This window comes from Oculina patagonica, chromosome 3 (assembly GCF_052425735.1).
Source record: "Oculina patagonica isolate OP01 chromosome 3, crgOcupat, whole genome shotgun sequence".
NCBI lineage: Eukaryota > Metazoa > Cnidaria > Anthozoa > Scleractinia > Oculinidae > Oculina > Oculina patagonica.
The window spans coordinates 28,460,109-28,478,603 of NC_135760.1; the positions used below are offsets into that span (position 1 = coordinate 28,460,109).

General features: G+C 39.2%; 3 protein-coding genes across 3 annotated transcripts in view; 2 read left to right on the forward strand and 1 right to left on the reverse strand.

The window, feature by feature from the left end:
* LOC144647380 (uncharacterized) overlaps window positions 1–18,495 on the forward strand; it is a 308,906-nt gene that overhangs the window by 121,034 nt on the left and 169,377 nt on the right. The window lies entirely within an intron of this gene.
* LOC144645921 (protein strawberry notch homolog 1-like) overlaps window positions 1–18,495 on the reverse strand; it is a 161,662-nt gene that overhangs the window by 89,142 nt on the left and 54,025 nt on the right. Inside the window, exons 11-15 of the mRNA XM_078505435.1 lie at window positions 16,752–16,887; window positions 14,985–15,090; window positions 2,060–2,157; window positions 1,689–1,798; window positions 982–1,278 (exon numbers count right to left, since the gene is read on the reverse strand). Of these exons, the coding sequence (XP_078361561.1) occupies window positions 982–1,278; window positions 1,689–1,798; window positions 2,060–2,157; window positions 14,985–15,090; window positions 16,752–16,887 (747 nt within the window). The remainder of the gene's footprint in view (window positions 1–981; window positions 1,279–1,688; window positions 1,799–2,059; window positions 2,158–14,984; window positions 15,091–16,751; window positions 16,888–18,495) is intronic.
* LOC144647400 (uncharacterized) lies at window positions 5,274–9,869 on the forward strand. The gene is made up of 3 exons (XM_078507206.1): window positions 5,274–5,621; window positions 6,667–6,738; window positions 8,994–9,869. Exons 1-3 carry the CDS (start codon window positions 5,436–5,438, stop codon window positions 9,234–9,236), a joined length of 501 nt encoding a protein of 166 aa, XP_078363332.1. The 5' UTR covers window positions 5,274–5,435; the 3' UTR covers window positions 9,237–9,869.

An 18,495-nucleotide genomic window follows, 5' to 3' on the forward strand; every position in this document is an offset into this window, starting at 1 on the left:
AGGACGAAATACCAAGAATCCGTAAACGGAAACGTTGCGGAAACATGTGTCACCGTTGCGGAAACATGACGGACAACTCGTGTTTCCGTCTGCGGTTTTGTGGCGTTTACTCGTGTTTCCGTTGCTGCGGACACAGCGGAACCGGACCACTTTTTTACATGTTTCCGTCATGTTTCAGCTGAAGGAAACAACGGTTTCCGCAAGCGGAACCTCATGGTTACCTTTGCGGATACACGCAATAACGTTCCGGAAATATGTTTTTTTCATGTTTCCGTCGACGTATACAGACCTAAAGTTTGCGGATACACGCGATAACCTTCCGGAAATATGTTTTTTCATGTTTCCGTCGACGTATACAGACCTAAAGTTTGCGGATACACGCGATAACGTTCCAGAAATATGTTTTTTTCATGTTTCCGTCGACGTATACAGACCTAAAGTTTGCGGAAACACGGGATAACGTTACGGAAATATGATTTTTGCTGGTTTCCGTCGACGTAAACAGGCCTGAAAGTGACGGAAATACTAGGTAACGTTCCGGAAACGTGTTATTTTTTCTTGTTTCCGTTGACGTAATCAGGCCCAATACTGGACGCGTAATTGTGTGATAGCAGTTGCGGACGCCGATAGTTTCTACCAAAACTTTATTTGTTTTCCTTTCCTATAATTATTTTTGTTGTTGAAAAAGTAGCGTTTTTTATTTTACTGATCTTGTTTTTGAACAAGTCTTACGCATCATAACATAACTTGCTGGCAAATCTGGAAATGGAAACAACCTGATTGTCCCCAAGAATAAAGGAAAATGATATAATTATGTTTTATTCAAATGTATATTGATCATGAACGTTTCAAGGTTCCACACTGTTCGTTGAAGCTAAAAAATTTGTATGAGTGGTTATCACACAGTCAATACACTCAGTCCAGTGGCTATCAATCAGTGCGTACTGCCCAACTAGGGGCATTGATCGGACAGGGCCGTACAGATGCCGTCTCGGTTCTGTTTACACGGGCCCTTGTGCGACGTTGTTTCTCGCTCAGGCCATTTAAATGAGCCTCGTCTAGTTTTGATTTAATGTTCCTGAGCTTGGTGCGATCCCACGTCAGTTTTCTTGTTTTTCTTGGCTTTGGACCACTCGTCGAATCTGGATCATCGATTTCACTTTCCTCTGATGACATAAAGTCAATCGCATTCGGGGAAGATAGGATTTCTTTCGCCTTGTCTTTGTCATTTTCTGAGAGAGTGCTTTTCTGTAGACTTTGGAGGCGCCTGGATAGTTTCTAAAAGATAGAAAAGGAAAACGCATCAAAAAAAGAACTTTAACTTTCTGTTTGACTAAAAATATTGTTGTTTAGAACTTTATTAAAAGGCTGATTCTCACCGAGTTAAGCACAAGCACAAGAGCGCATAAGAAGATTGAACACACTCTTTCTTATCATCCTGTTCTCAACAAGAATAATAAGCCCCGAAGGGATACGAAAAGCACAAGAAGAACGAATAGTTTCGTTTTCTTTTGGTTTTTGTTTATTTCTAATCGGACAGTGTTTGCTCTTCTTATGCGCTTATGTTTATGGCCAGTGAAAACCAGTCTTACAAAAGTTAATGCCAATCGTTTGAGATAAATAAAGGATAAAGCTGAAACTCTCCAGTTAATCATCAAGGAGCAACAATGTATGTTTCTTATACTTACTCTCTTTAAACGATTGTTCCGCTTAACTTTTCGTCTGTGTTCCTCGAACTTGCTATTTGTTTTTCTGGTTGCATCGTCACGTAAGGATCTCCAGTGTTGTTGAACGGCAACTAAAATGCAACAGAATATTTATCAATAAGGGAGGCTACTTACGGCGTTTCGACAATTACAAGCCCAAAATACATGTACTACATGTACAGATCTAGAGCGATAACAATTAAACAAACTTAAAACGAAATTTAAGTCTACATCATTCCAAATTTATTGAGGCCCTTTAAAACTGTTTAACTGAGAATAATATTGTTAAAACGAGTAATCAAAAAGACAAAAAAAAAATGGTAATGTACATACAACAATTACGAGAAATTTACCTCTTATGATAGCCTTTTTCCATTTTTTCTTGCCATACACTGACTGCACTTCTTTGACAACTTTCTTTGCCATGGCCTGGTTTGATGGACTATTAAAACTACGATAGAGGTAATGATCGGTAATGAATAAAAGACTATACAAACCCATTATGCATAATTAACTGCTGAATTGAAGCAGTTAAATCTACGGTGGCCCAGAAGGGACAACGCTTCTTCTTGAAAATGCAGTGTTGTTCGCAAATTCAGTTCTAAAAATAACAGTTAGATTTCTACAGAACAACACTGCATTTTCAAGAAGAAGCGTTGTGAACTTGTCCCTTCTGGGCCGCCGTATTAATCTCATCTCAATCACACAAATAATACAACGAACCCATCACAACTCGTAACAAAAAACTAAAAGTTACGGTAAGCGCTCTCCTCTTCCCCCCACATGACTTGGCTGACGCGCAATACATGTAAGTAGATCGCGGTAGGATAACGATTTTGTGTACTTAACAATTATTCCATGAGTGCGAGTTGGATATTAAACAATTATTCTGCGAATCGCGCCTGATACTTAGCCGACGAGGCCGTAGGCCGAGTGGGCTAAAACCAGACGATATTCCGCATAATTGAGCAGGATATCTGTTTTATTATTCAACAAATTGTTAGCCTGTGTACAGCCGTCCCGCTCCCCTCAAAAAAATCGGGGGAGGGAACGACGTGCCCTCCCTTTTTTTTTTTTAGGGGAGCGGGATGGCTGTACACAGGCTACAAATTGTCAACGAAACGCATTTTGCAGATAGAAAAACTGTTATTATGCAGCGCTTTACAGCCCTTCAGACAGTGAACGTCATGGTCTAAAGTCGATTACTTAGCCGATTATTCACAGTTATGTCATTTTCCTCAAAACGCCGGTAAACCGCGTCCAGACGACGTAAATGCAGACTAAAAAGAACCAACCTATTACATATTTCAGCTGGTGTTCAAATTGTATTCAAGCTGGTTTTCCTGATCCTCTTGCCTTGTCAGTTCCTGCCACACTTTCCTGACGGCATTCTTGTAGTTTTAAAATAACAGAAAAAAAAACAGTGTCAAACTAACTCACATTGACATTTTACAGTTTTTAAAGCACACCTTCACAATTAATATACATACATACATCGACTCAAACTGGAAGCACCGGGCGAACGTAATTTTTGGGTGATTACTGTATTGTTCACTGCTTGCGAATGAACATATACATGTATTACAGAGTAACATACATGTATAATCCAATTTTTGTTAAGTTTGAATTAACGAAACAAATTGATTTTATAACCTGGTTAGTGGGAATAAGTTGCATAGAAGTCGTCTTTAAATCAGCCTGCGCGCGTTTCTCTCGGCTGTTAGCATATATAACCTAACGCCCGTCTATTAGGTAAACAGGCGACCTGATTGGCCAGGCAAGCGCCTTTTAATTCTCGATATAAGTAAAAGTGCCGACATGGACTGGCCGAAGTCACAAAAAAAGATAAATAAACCACTCATACTGACCGTTTTGTTAAAAAGATCCGTTTCTGTGTTATGCTAAAACAATTAGCTGCAAGGCTCACTCTCGGATTTTATCCACTTTTGATAGTTGGCTTGTCCCGAGCCAACTCTCAGCCGATAGAATCCTCAGGCTTGTCGTCCAATTGAGTGAAAGTGGTTTATTTATTGATTCGTGCTTTCACAGGCGGCCCAGGCGTTGTATGCGATCAATGTGACATATAGTGTGGCCGATTGCGTAACTCTGGTTCAGCCGTTTGAGACAACTTGTACGAGAAAGCTTCGAAAATTGCTCTAAATATTACATTGTAAAGGAACTGAAATAAAAATGGCTGACCTCTTGTATTTCTTGCATTATTTTGACTTCTCTGTGTTCCTAGGGTGAGTTTTAAGCCATTTTAGCGATTTTCACTTTCGACGGTTTAGTTTTTCTTTACGTCGAAAGCATAACTCGCTTAAATGGCTTAAAAACCCACTCTAGGAACACATAGAAGTCAAAATAATGCAAGACAACGAAATGTAAGCCAATTTTATTTCAATAGGCCATTTCCGAGTTACCCTTTGCCTCTGTTTCAAAACGAGTCTACGTGCGAAACCATTCAAATGAAAATGAATTTGAGACTTGTAGTCTTCTATGTCCGATTCTATTAGCGTGGTCAACGAGGCACAGAGGTGAATATAAGAATAGGGCATCCTTATTGGTCGAGATACTCTGAGGCTTGGTTGCTTAGCTACGCCACCTTTGTCATCCAGATCACAGAAATCGCGCGAGATTCAAAAACTATTGCAGGTCTTCAGCACCGTTTGTTGTCTATAAACTCCCCGAATCCGACCGATGCGCGGAACCTCGCGCTTTAACTAGCGAAGACTGCTCGTGTTATTTTCGTAAATGAAATGAATGCCGGCAAAAAATGAAAACCGTTCGAGTTTCTTCTCTCAAACCTTTCCTTTGCTAAACAAGAAGTGAGAACTACATGAATTTGCACAAAGACTCCAAATGAATTCAAGTGTATGGGAATGAATGATAGACTCATAAGTAATCTTGGATTTAATCATACTGTTAAGCAAATATATGCACACACTTTTGCGTAGATGACTTAGTTTGCAGTGAATGATATTCGGAGCGCAAAAGTTAAGCTAAACCTTCATTGACAACGGTCATTGTTTACATGGGGAATGTCACACATCACCCAAAGACTCATTATTAAAACCGCCATTCGAGCGTCTCGATATTCGGTTAGTATTCAGTTTAGAAGTATAATAGTAAAATAATCTTACTCACCGAGCACTCACTATCGCCGTCTTTTGATCTCTGGAATAGTCGCCTTCTTGTTTTTGTCTTAAGATTTGACACTTTTCAGTTGTTGATTTTCTTTGCGAATTTCTGCAACTTCGGCCAGTAACTTTCTCACAGGATCGATATCTTCTGGAGTAGCCTGATTCTCTGGAGCAGCTCTTGGGGTTTCTCGATCAGGTCTTCTATTCTCTTCATTTTCTTCTCTCGGCGATTCCATAGCACTTGCCAAACAGTCGAAATAGAACAGATGTAAAGGTGCTGACACTCGCTTTCGTTGTTGAATCTTCGCTTTGCTAATTACAAATTTCCCGCCCAAGTGACGCGACGCGAGTTCTTTGCTGACCGAACTTGAGCCCGCATCACCATGCGCAACTGCATCTGCGCACTTGTCACCTTTCGATCCTTTTGATGTGGTTAAATTTTCGTGTGATTTTCAGTGATCAATCGTGCTTTTTCGAGGAGATTTTGATGTTTTATTTAAGTATAATTTTAAATCAACGCATTAAGCGAGCATAGGATGAAGAGAAAAGAAATGCATGGCGAGTCGAGTCGTCAAAAGAGGCGAACAAGATGCAGACACCGATGTGGTCATTGCCATCAGCTTCTTACCAACTCACAATACCACGAACACCGAAGACTGTACTTCGATGCAAGTGTAAATCAGTGGAAAACTGTGGAAAAAAAGATATATCAACTCCTCTACATCTCATTCTGTACCTAAAGACGTTCCTGGATCGAGCTCAAGTGAAAGCGAAGGTAAACTTTACGCGTTATCTTTTTTTTATAATTTAACCTTGTGCAGTGATCAAACTCATTTGAATTTGTAATTAAGGTCTGAAAAGTGACGGCTTGAACAACCATATTTTTAGGTTGACAAGAAAGTTTGAAACAACAGTATTTAACTGCCCATCCCTTTGGCCTTCACACGTTTGCTGTTTATTTACAACCAGTGCTCAAGATGACTGGTCAAGAGACAAATTATTTCTGACCAAGAAAAACATTTAATTTGGTAACATTAATTTTTTAACCCACAGTTAATTATGTGAAGACAGGCTTTATAATCCTGGCGTATCACATCAAATGTTTGGTTTTCAAACTCAATCGAACGTAAATCGAACGATTAAATTTGATGTTGTTCGGTCATCGAACGAAATCGAACTTACAAAAAATTAAATGCAAATCAAACCAAATCGAACGTTCGATAAAGTTCGATGAGGTTCAACTTAGTTCTGTCGTCGAACGATACCTAAGCGAGTGGCTTATGACTTATCACGATATAATCTGAATCAAGCAAAATCGAATGTTCGGTTTTCCATCATTTGATTATCAATGGGGATTATAAATGCATCAATCGATCCAGCCATCTAAATTTATGTTTCCTTTATTTCCATACTAATTTTTAGACCTGTGATTATACGATACCGTTTCCCATCACTTATTCCAAAACCATGTAAGGAATAATCAATAACTTTTTACTCGCTCATTAGGTTCCAATTTCTTTATTTTAAATTTAAGCTACAAGTTCAATTTGCAAACTTAATCAAATTAAATTGAACCCTTAATTTCGATTTCATTCGATTTGGTTTGGAAATCAAACTCATTAAAGAATAGTTGTCCAATTTCGTTCGATGACCGAACAACATTGAATTTAATCGTTCGATGCCTTCCAAATTTGTTCGATTGAGTTTGATGAAAAATTTGTTTGGTTTTGTTCGATGTGATATGCTGGGTATAATCTACATTTATTTTATTATATGTACAGTAAATCCTATGATAATCACCAATGTGTATTTTAATGTAGATGGGAACTTGGACCTATCATTGGGGCCAGCTACATGTTTACATGCACAGGATCTTTCTGGGAGTGATTCAGGTAAGCCCCCTCTGTTTTTATTTTTTTATTTTTTATTTTTATTCATTTCAATAGAAAAAATACGCACAAATTATGTATAAATAAACAAATACAATAATTGAAAATATTAAAAAAACTTAAAAATTAAAAAAAAAAATAAAAAATTATTTGTGACCTCTCACGTGAAAACGTACACTATCGGCTTTCTGTTGAACGGATAAAATGTACGGCTACGGAACGGGTAACGCATGGCTCATAAAGCCGTGTGGAACGGGTGAAACTGTGCGGCTGAACGGCTTACAATTTATTCCGAATGCATAGCAATGAATGGCGAAATGGCTTACAATATATATTCCGAACGCATTATACCCAGAAGTTATGTGTTATGAAAGATTATATGATGCGCCGTGAACATTTATAAACTTTTTTTGTGAGATAAATTTTTGATCTTTTGGCACGCGTCAACGAGACCGACAGATCGCGTTTACTTTTCCTGAACGGCTTACTCAAGCCGCTCGCACGGATGTGCAGTTCTGAACGGATGACCTTTGCCGCTCGCACGGATGCAAATTTTTCCTGAACAGTTGACTCAAGCCACTCGCACGGATGCACGGAATTCAAATTTATAGTTATCATTAAATTGAGGATCTTTAAGGAATCGGAGATGTCTTTTTCAACTGTCATGTGAAATTAGAAATTCAGAGTTGTAGCTAAGAAAACACTAAGCCAGCTCTTCAACAAACCCAGCTGGCTTTTCTCGCCTTGGCAGATCTAAAAGTTTACCTTAGTCTGTGTTTTCATTGAAATTTCAGCCGGATTTAAGTTCTCTTTCAGCCGGTGAAATTAGCTGGCAGCCGGCCCTTAGCGACATCCCTGGAAATTATTTGTGATTTTAAACAAGTTGTGGCCAAGTGTGTAAATTAACTTGTTCAAGTGACTTTTTGGTGGGTTTATTTTTGGAGGAAATTATTATAAAGAGGGCATTTTTGATAAGGATTTTTGAATTTTCAAAATATTTAGATTGGTTTGGTTTTTTAGGATGGATTTGATTCGTTATATCGAAGTTTGTTATCTTGAAGTACTGTTCCATAAATTTGACTGTAACTTTGACCGGGCTGAAGAATATCGTTCATTATACCAAAGACTTTGTTATATAGGTACATTGTAAACGGTTATGCATTGGAGCATTTGTTTTTGTTTGATTCTGTCGCTGAAGAAAAGCGCTTGAAAATAAAAAAAAAAGATTTGGGGCATTTGGCCGTCTTAAATAATATTTAACAGTAGAAACAGGTAAAAAATGTTGCTTCTGAGGTCATTTGGCTTGATTACTCAGATTAATGGAGATTGGAACAGGCTACGGCCAAACACTTCAAAGCAAAGGTTTCATATCATACCAAACTCAAGTCAAAGCGCACAATGCATTCTGGTACACAGGGAGTCCTTAGCTGTAGAGAAAATAACGGTCACAAAGAACATGCGTTTACATACATGTAGTGCTGGGCATATGTCTTGGCAGAAAATTTTTTTGATTGTTTCATAATGTCCCTGTACTACTTATAGCAAACTCGGAGGAAATTTCAATTTTTGCAGTAATCAATTTTCTTGATTTAAAACAAATCGATATTCAGCCAAACATAGTATACAGTGGTTTGTTTCATATTTAAGGCCCATCTGTGGTAAGAATATAAGTGACTCTTGCTGTCCTATGTCTGACTGTTGGTAGCATTGGCTCTTACATGTAAGTGTTCACAGTTTTACAAGTAGTACGGTAATTCCTGTTCAGCCTGAACAATTTAAATTGTAAGATATGAGTCTCTTACGTACCCCTTTTATATTTTTAAGTTGTAATAGTACCCCAATCTAATTTACTAGGGTATCTAAAAATCCTCATGGGTCATAAAGTTACATTGTATGATTATAACAGTTACCCATCGTGTACTGTTGCCCCAAATTGTTTTTAACATGAGACATCTCCCAGTCTCTCAGATTCTAAATTTTTGTTTAAAAAAAAAAAACTGGGTGTGACTACGATCTTTTTTAGACAAGTTCAGAATTAATGGCTAACTATACCATCCAGTTTGTAAGGATTAAGTGCTTTACTAAAAGGTTCTGTAATAAATTTAAACTAAGGCCCTTTAAAATGCAGCACACTGCACTATTTCTTTTATTCACTATTGTGTAAACTGCTGCAGGAGGTTGCTTGAGAATCCTCTGAATGAGTTTCCTCTAAATGTATCTTCAGTAAAATAATAACAAGTACACTTCTTTTCTTTCAGGAGCAAGAAGAGTCTGATCGCCTTTCTGATGAGGATAGTAGCCACCATGAAGATGGTGGTACAGATTATGTCGACTCGGACTTAAGTGATGTTGAGGAATTGCTTCACTCTGAAGATGTAAAACTGCTGCAACCTTTACCACCACGAACACGTCAGCAGGACACATGGATCATTTTGATATGGCTTGTTTATTTTGTCCTAGTCTGGCAATACAAGAACTATGTAAGTGACATAAATCCCTAAATCATTTTCTTGAGCCAGCTGTCGATGAATTGAATGCTCTCTGGAAAGGAGTCAAGGTGAACACTTATCGAAGCCCATCTACTGCAGTGGAAATTCATGCAGCTGTGTTGTGTTTTGCATCTTATATTCCAGCAGCACGGAAACTTTGCGGATTCCTTGGCCATAGTGCAAAGAGAGGTTGCTCTCATTTCTACAAGATCTTTCCGGGTAGTTTTGGAGAACAGAGGAACTACAGCGGCTTTGATGACCGAGATCAGGAGAATCTTGCTTAAATTACTACATGTATTTACAGCTGTATAGTGACTGTAAGGAGACACATCTAGTGAAAGAATACAGTACATCCTGACAGAGAAAGTTGACATTTTATATTTGCTTACAGGAACGTGCCACTTAATAGCTACATTAGTTAAAGCAAGGAGCCACAAAAAGTGTCCGTAATCGGTTAATTCACATTTTATCTTTGCTTTTAAACTGGAAAAATAGTTATGCTGTGTATCCTGAACTATGTGAATGTGATCACGCTTTGAGGCTGCAATGTACATAAGCATTTATATAGACTTTGGTCTTATAATGTTACAGGACTCATGTACATTTATTTGGATTGAAATTACATTGGTATGAAGTGCAACTCTATTTGAGACATCTGCCATTAGTATTTATAAGAAGATGCTACAGTAGAACCTCGATTTAAAGAACCTGACATCGATTTAAAGAACTATGGTTTTGTCCCAATAATAGTGAAATATATTGAGAAGAACCCTGATTTAACGAAACCTTACTTTGCCCTTACTTAAACCGAGGTTACACTGTACTCGCCAAATGACACTATCCTGAATGTTACATAGATACTCCTTTTCTACAAATAAGACATTTACCTTAGATGACTCAACTGCTTTAAAAATCCATCTAGCTCATATGACCAAGACAAATTGGCTTAAACAACCTAACCTCTTTGAACAAACCAAACTGCTTAAAACAAACACCCAACAGACTCAATTGAAACAGCCCCCTCAAGGTAACCTGCTCAAATGACCAAACCACCTCAAATGACCAAAATAGCTCAAATGCTCCAACCAACTCAAATTATTTGCGGTAACTGGCTCAAATGACTGGCATGCATCAAATGACCCAACCAGGTCAAATGACCCTGTTCCAACTGGCTCAAATGACTCAAACTACTCAAATGATCCAACTGCTCATTTGATCAAACTGGTGCAAACAACTTATCTGAGTCAAATAACTGAACCGCGTCAAATGACCCGACCGGCTCAAATGACACAATTGGCTCATGTGACCCAACTACATGACTTGACCGAACTGGCTCGGGTTCAAACCGGTCCGAACAACCCATCTGGCTCAAATGTGTCACTTGACCCAACTGGCTCAATTGATCAAACCGGTGCAAACAATGCATCTGACTCAAATGACCAAACTGTCTTAAATGGCCCAACCAGCTCAATGACACAATTGGCTCGAGTAACCCAACTGCGTCACTTGACCCTACTGGCTCAATTGATCAAACCGGTGCAAACAACCCATCTGACTCAAATGACAAAACTGTCTCAAATGGCCCAACCAGCTCAATGACACAATTGGCTCGAGTAACCCAACTGCGTCACTTGACCCTACTGGCTCAATTGATCAAACCGGTGCAAACAACCCATCTGACTCAAATGACCAAACTGTCTCAAATAGCCCAACCGACTCAAATGATACTATTGGATCAAGTGATCCAACTGCATCAATTGACCCATTGGGCTCAAGTGATCAAACCGGTGCAAACAACCCGTCGGACTCAAATGACCAAACCGTCACAAATGACCCAACTGGCTCAAATGACACAATTGGTTAAGTGACTCAACTGGGTCAAGCACTCCAACCAGTGCAAACAACCCATCTGACTCAAATGACCAAACCAGCTCAAATGACACTATTAGGTCAAGTGATGCAACTGCATCAATTGACCCATCTTGCTCAAGTGATCAAACTGGTGCAAACAATTAACCCATCTGACTCAAATGACCAAACCATCTCAAATGACTCAACCAATTCAAATGACCCAACCAACTCAAATAGCACAATTGGCTCAAATGACCCAATTACATGACTTGACCCGACTGGCTCAGGTTCCAACCAGTGTGAACAACCCATCTGACTCAAATGACCAAACTGTCTCAAATGGCCCAACCGACCCAAATGATACTAATGAGTCAAGTGATCCAATTGCATCAGTTGACCCATCGGGCTCAAGTGATCAAACCGGTGCAAACAACCCATCTGACTCAAATGACCAAACCATCTCAAATGACTCAACCAACTCAAATGACCCAACCGGCTTAAATGATACAATTGGCTCATGTGACCCAACTATATGACTTGACCCATCTGGCTCAGGTTCAAACCGGTTTGAACAACCCATCTGACTCAAATGTCCAAACTGTCTCAAATAGCCCAACCGACTCAAATGATACTATTGGGTCAAGTGATCCAACTGCATCAATTGACCCATCTTGCTCAAGTGATCAAACTGGTGCAAACAACCCATCGGACTCAAATGACCAAACCATCTCAAATGACTCAACCAACTCAAATGACCCAACTGGCTCCAATGACACAATTGGCTCATGTGACCCAACTACATGACTTGACCCAACTGGCTCAGGTTCAAACCGGTGCAAACAACCCATCTGACTCAAATGACCAAACCATCTCAAATGACTCAACCAACTCAAATGACCCAACCAGCTCAAATAGGACAATTGGCTCAAATGACCCAACTACATGACTTGACCCAACTGGCTCAGGTTCAAACCGGTGCGAACAACCCATCTGACTCAAATGACCAAACTGTCTCAAATGGCCTAATTCACTCAATGACACAATTGGCTCGAGTAACCCAACTGCGTCACTTGGCCCTACTGGCTCAATTGATCAAACCGGTGCAAACAACCCATCTGACTCAAATGAAGAAACCATCTCAAATGACTCAACCGGCTCAATGACACAATTGGCTCGAGTAAGCCAACTGCGTCACTTGGCCCTACTGGCTCAATTGATCAAACCGGTGCAAACAACCCATCTGACTCAAATGACTAAACCATCTCAAATGACTCAACCAACTCAAATGACCCAACCAGCTCAAATAGGACAATTGGCTCAAATGACCCAACTACATGACTTGACCCAACTGGCTCAGGTTCAAATCGGTGCAAACAACCCATCTGACTCAAATGAAGAAACCATCTCAAATGACTCAACCGGCTCAATGACACAATTGGCTCGAGTAACCCAACTGCGTCACTTGGCCCTACTGGCTCAATTGATCAAACCGGTGCAAACAACCCATCTGACTCAAATGACTAAACCATCTCAAATGACTCAACCAACTCAAATGACCCAACCAGCTCAAATAGGACAATTGGCTCAAATGACCCAACTACATGACTTGACCCAACTGGCTCAGGTTCAAATCGGTACGAACAACCCATCTGACTCAAATGACCAAACTGTCTCAAATGGCCTAATCCACTCAATGACACAATTGGCTCGAGTAACCCAACTGCGTCACTTGGCCCTACTGGCTCAATTGATCAAACCGGTGCAAACAACCCATCTGACTCAAATGAAGAAACCATCTCAAATGACTCAACCGGCTCAATGACACAATTGGCTCGAGTAGCCCAACTGTGTCACTTGGCCCTACTGGCTCAATTGATCAAACCGGTGCAAACAACCCATCTGACTCAAATGACCAAACTGTCTCAAATAGCCCAGCCGACTCAAATGATACTATTGGGTCAAGTGATCCAACTGCATCAATTGACCCATTGGGCTCAAGTGATCAGACCGTTTTAAATGACCCAACCGGCTCAAATGACGCAACTGTCGCAAATGACCCAACCAGCTCAAATGACCCAACCAGCTCAAATCACCCAACCGGCTCAAATGACACAATTGGCTCAAATGACACAACTGCTTCAAGTGATCAAACCGGTACAAACAACCTATCGGACTCAAATGACCAAACCGTCACAAATGACCAAACTGTTTTAAATGACCCAACCGGCTCAAATGACACAACTGCTTCAAGTGATCAAACCGGTACAAACAACCCATCTAACCCAAATGACCAAAACGTCACAAATGACCCAACCGGCTTAAATGACACAATTGGTTCAAGTGACTCAACTGGGTCAACCACTCCAACCAGTGCAAACAACCCATCTGACTCAAATGACCAAACTGTCTCAAATGACCCAACCGGCTCAAATGACACAATTGGCTAAAGTGATCAAACCAGTGCAAATAACCCAATTGACTCAAATAATAACTGCATCAAATGACCCAACCAGCTCAAATGATGCAACTGGATTAATAAAAAAAACTTGATTACAATTTGCATGTTTGCAGTGATGTTCTAGCAGGCTGCACTGTATTTTGATAAATAGCTATTAATGGGATATGCTTATCAATCATCACAACAAAACGCATTGAGAAAGCCCTGTTACTTTCCTTTTACGCGATGATAACATGTCATGAGTGAGATTTCATTTCTCTTACCAAACTTGTCTCACAAATATGCTTTAATTTACTCAAAAAGTTAAGGTTGATAGAACCATCTCGTGTTGGTTTTTTATGTAGCAAACAAATTGGAGATCCGTCTTCAGAAAGATAACGAAAACAAACAGCAGAAATCCGCTAACGTAAATTTGACGGAAACAGACAACAGCAGAAATCCGCTAACGTAAATATGACGGAAACAAACGGCAGAAATCCGCTAACGTAAATTTGACGGAAACAAACAACAGCAGAAATCCGCTAGCGTAAATGTGACGGAAACAAACAACAGCGGCAATCCGCTAATGGAAATGTGACGGAAACGTAAACTCGCATTTCCGTTGCGGAAACATGACGGAAACGTGATATTATCACAGAGACTTGGATTTTCACGTTTCCGCAGCACGTAAACGTGACGGAAACATAGAGTTCTATGTTTCCGTCATGTTTCAGAAATACGGAAACGTGCGTTTTCGTCCTGTGATAGTTGTTTGAGTTATAGTTTGATCCTTAAAACGTTTGCTGGTTTTTATTGTTTTAAGGAACAAAAGGGTTCCTTTGTTTATCATTTGTCAAAGAAAATTCCTTAATATGCCGCCAGCAAAAACCTTGTCTTTTTGCATGTGTTATTTTTCGAAAACGAAGGAAAGACCAGCAAAATTAAATACAGGGCAGTGTTGAGCACACGTAAACGAACTTGCGTGTGAAATTTGGAGTTGTTTGTGACAATTTTCAATTTGGCCAAAACTCAAAGTGCGTTTCTTGCACTTGCCCCTTCATTTAATGGTTAATAAATTGGGCCTTTCCCAGCGAAAGTGAAATGGTTCAATTGGTATTTCATTGGTGTTTATATAATTAGTTGAACATTACATGGCCTCTTTAAGATAAAAAAATTCTCTTTAAGTATTGAAAAATATTTCACTCATTCCCTGTGCTCACTCATGAAATATTTTTCAACACTCGAAGACAAATTTCATAAATGAAGTTCTAGTCTCAGTATTATATTTGGTATAACCTCTGACATTATTTGGATAATTCAAAACTGATCTGTAGACAAAAAGTGAACCTAATGATTCCTGGTAAAATAGACTTGTACTGAGTTCACTTGTAACCAAAACCCAGTGCCACAGAAGTGTACAGTTTACATTGGAGATGGAGCCATTGACTAATAACCTAACATTACTGGCTTACCTTCTTTCCACAGCTTGAATAAAATCACTGAACTCTCTAAAAGTTGTTCCTGGTCCCCATATTCCAAGGCGAGACATGTAGGCCATGTTCTTAGGCTCAGAAGCACCTATATACCACACACAAACTGCTTGAACTAGAACTACTTTGTTTTGTGAAAAACAAGACAGCTGATTTAACACTTGTATGAAATCTATTATTAAAATTTACACTTGCTGCAAGTATTTGGGCAGCCTGAATTTCAGAGGTCTTTCTGTGGTCGCATGCTCCTGAGAAAAGATGTCTGAACAAAATAGCTGCTAGTGCATACCTGCCAACTCTCCAGATTTTCTCGGGAGTCTCCAAGTTTTTCATCAAATCTCCCGGTCTGATTTTCGTAAACTGTTCATACATTGTCTTAAATGATATCCTTACAATGCAAAGATTTCTAGACATCTCCAGATTTTTGTACTCCGGGCCCGGTTGGCAGGTACATGTATGCTAGTGCCAACCAGTGAAGTCATTACACTTTGCTTTAATTCACACAGAAACTTTGTGAAAAAAAGTCATTACTTCAATAAAGGATTACAGGGTATAAAATTGTTTAATTAGAAAACTGACATAAAATGCATGAGATTGTGATCAACATGTTATATTCTTTACGGCACTGATTTGCTTTGTCCTAGCTGTCCAAATAATAATATGAGTCCTAAGCTTTAGCTTACTGTACATCACAAACAAACACACTCTTGATTGGAGTTCTTGATTCGCTTTAACTTGAATTAATGCATTTAAAATAGTTACAAAAGCAGCAAGAAAAGGAATTAAGTATATGAATCCTCTTAAAATATTATGTATTATTTTTATTATTATTATGAATATCCTACTTGACCATGGACACTGAGTTCAGAAATTACTGGTTGGACATAAGCATAGTGCTTGTTGACAAAACAAGAAAATTTAATTTGGAAAATCACTGCATGTTGAAGCAATGAAAAACTGCTAACTTAAAACCAACTGGCTTTCCATATTGATTCTGCATCCATAGGTAAATTGAAACAGGCAGATTCAAAGTAAATTACTAATAAATTATTTTCTCAGAAAGTGAAGTCTTTCCAGGCATTTTTAAATTACACTTTGCATTCAGAAATTCACTCATAACTACACAATTATATATGCAAATGATTTTAATATAAACCAATCAAAATTTTGACATCTTTGATATGTAATTAAACAGGGTGTAAAAGGTAAAGTCTGCGTTTGAGCCTAGTGGCCCATCAGGCTGGAACTTATCCCAGTTTCAGTAGCATAAAGACCAATCAGATGTGATCTCCCAAGTATGATTGCACCCAGCTGGTCACCCAGAACTGAGTGAAGTATACTCAATACAGGCCACACATAGAGCCATTTACCTTGTAACTTAACACAAGTTCTTAAACAAGGAGCGATCCTATAAAAGGAGGCTGAACTGTTCAGCCTGTAAATAAAAAATAATTCCATTCAGACAATTTCATTGGTTGAGAACTGAAATCAATTGGCTTTTGGTGGGGCATGATCCAAAGTTGTCTAAGTAAAAATAGAATTAAATTTGGCACAACAAGTACTTTATCTTCTAGATTCTCTTGTAAAATGAACAGCATTTGCATTAAAAAAGCAAAACTTGCAGAGCGCTTCTGTTCATGACCGTTACTCTGACACGACTTTTTAAAATAAAGGCCAACAAAGTGTAAGGCAGGGCCTTTTTAAGGCTCACTCCGTGTTTAAATATAGACATGCCTACAATCTCCATACCTGTTGCACTACAATAAATTACCCTGGCCTTGGGTAGTTTCCTCTGAAGTTCTAAGACAGTTAATCCAGTCTTCGTGGGCTTTGAAGAACCACTTGGAACTAAGTTTTTGGCCTTATGGCACTCATCTAACACTATCTGATGCACCAATCAAGGAAAGTGCAACAACCTATTTTATAATTTATACAACGATTGCTTTATAACTTTAAATACTAGTATTACCTGATGATTTTTAACCGTGTATAAAGAAATGTTAAATAAATAGATAAATAAATAAACAGCATGGCCAGTTTTAATTTTTGTACCACAATAACAAAACAACTAGTAGTAATTGGAAATTAGGGGAGTGCGTTTGGTAGGGTGGGGTGATAGGGGGGGGGGGGGCAAGGAAAGCTGGAGGCAAGGAGTGGGAAGTATGATAGCGAAGCTCCCAGCGGCGCGAAGGGCCGCAGAGCAGAGCCCAATACACATAGAAAATTAACAGAACCATGCTTTTGGTTTTTCATGGTCATCATGGCTAGCGGCATGGACGTATGGCTAGCAGCATGGACGTACGTACGTCGTGCAACATGGCGGCCACAGTTTGATGGTAGAAAGAGTGAAGCAAGACGGCCGTATAAAGGCGGCCTTTAAAATTTAAAGTGGTTTGACAAGAAAAACAAGAAGCTAAGAAACAAAATGTTGCTGACAGTTACGTGTAGAAAGTAATCGACCGCCAAAAAAGTGGACATTGAGAACCATAATCGATCTATGACTTTCGTGTCTATCTGTAGAGCAAGCGTCGTACATGAAGGAGAATTCGAAAGCTAAATCGGGTTTCACATGAGCTTCATCAACGATGGATCTATCTAGAATCACCTGCTGCTCATATATGTTCAAGGTATGAAAACCAAACGTAAAACATGGTGAAAAAATTCAGTCCTGGCTCGAAGAGCTCTTTGATTCATAGCGTTTTTTGAGGAAACATTCTGTTCCAACAAGTTTTCAAGCATTTTTGGAGGGACATAAGCATTTTTGGGAGGGACAGAAACATAAAGCTCTCTTTCGTAAGCGAAACTATACCAGGATCGCAAAACTATTTTCTTTTGCTAGAAAGCAGATAATTTACTGTACTCTTAAGTATTTTTTCGTGCCATAAGTAATGACATTTGCCCTGCTTTAAGATTATTTTTTTTGTCGTACCGCAGACATTCAATTTAACCGTGACCGATTTAAATTTGTCTTGCACTTATAAGCCACCGTAAACATTAGTACATTGGTAGCCTGAGTATCAGGCTTTTCTAAGGGGTAGGGGGAAAAGGAAGGAGCGCGGACGGAAAGAAAAGCCTGACACAGACGCTTTAATTCCAGTCTTCCACCCCTCACGGCGTGACAAGCGTCAACCAATCAAATTCATTTCCGGTTGTCACTTGCGAAGCCGGACCAAGATATAACTGATAAGACACAATACATCTTGCAACAATATTTATAATGCCGATCCCGGCATCAATAAAATGCAAGTAATCAACGTTTTCACGGAACATATCTCTTGTCCTTACACGGCGAAAATTTCGAGAGTTTAAAGTATATCTTACAAATAGAATTGAGCAAAAACAAGCTAGCAAAACATGTGGCAAAGAAGTGTGAAACAAACAGGAAACCACGCAGCGCAGACAATTATGCAATGACCTCTAGACATTTCCTTGGCCACAATCTTAAGGCTCTATTTAATACATAATGCCTCTAAATAAAACAGTGCCCCTCAGA

Coding starts and splice junctions, on each gene's coding strand:
- LOC144647400 (XM_078507206.1), top strand. CDS start 5,436: ATGCAGACACCGATGTGGTCATTGCCATCAGCTTCTTACCAACTCACA. Junction 5,622..6,666: donor GAGCTCAAGTGAAAGCGAAG/GTAAACTTTACG, acceptor ATTTTAATGTAG/ATGGGAACTTGGACCTATCA. Junction 6,739..8,993: donor TCTTTCTGGGAGTGATTCAG/GTAAGCCCCCTC, acceptor CTTTTCTTTCAG/GAGCAAGAAGAGTCTGATCG.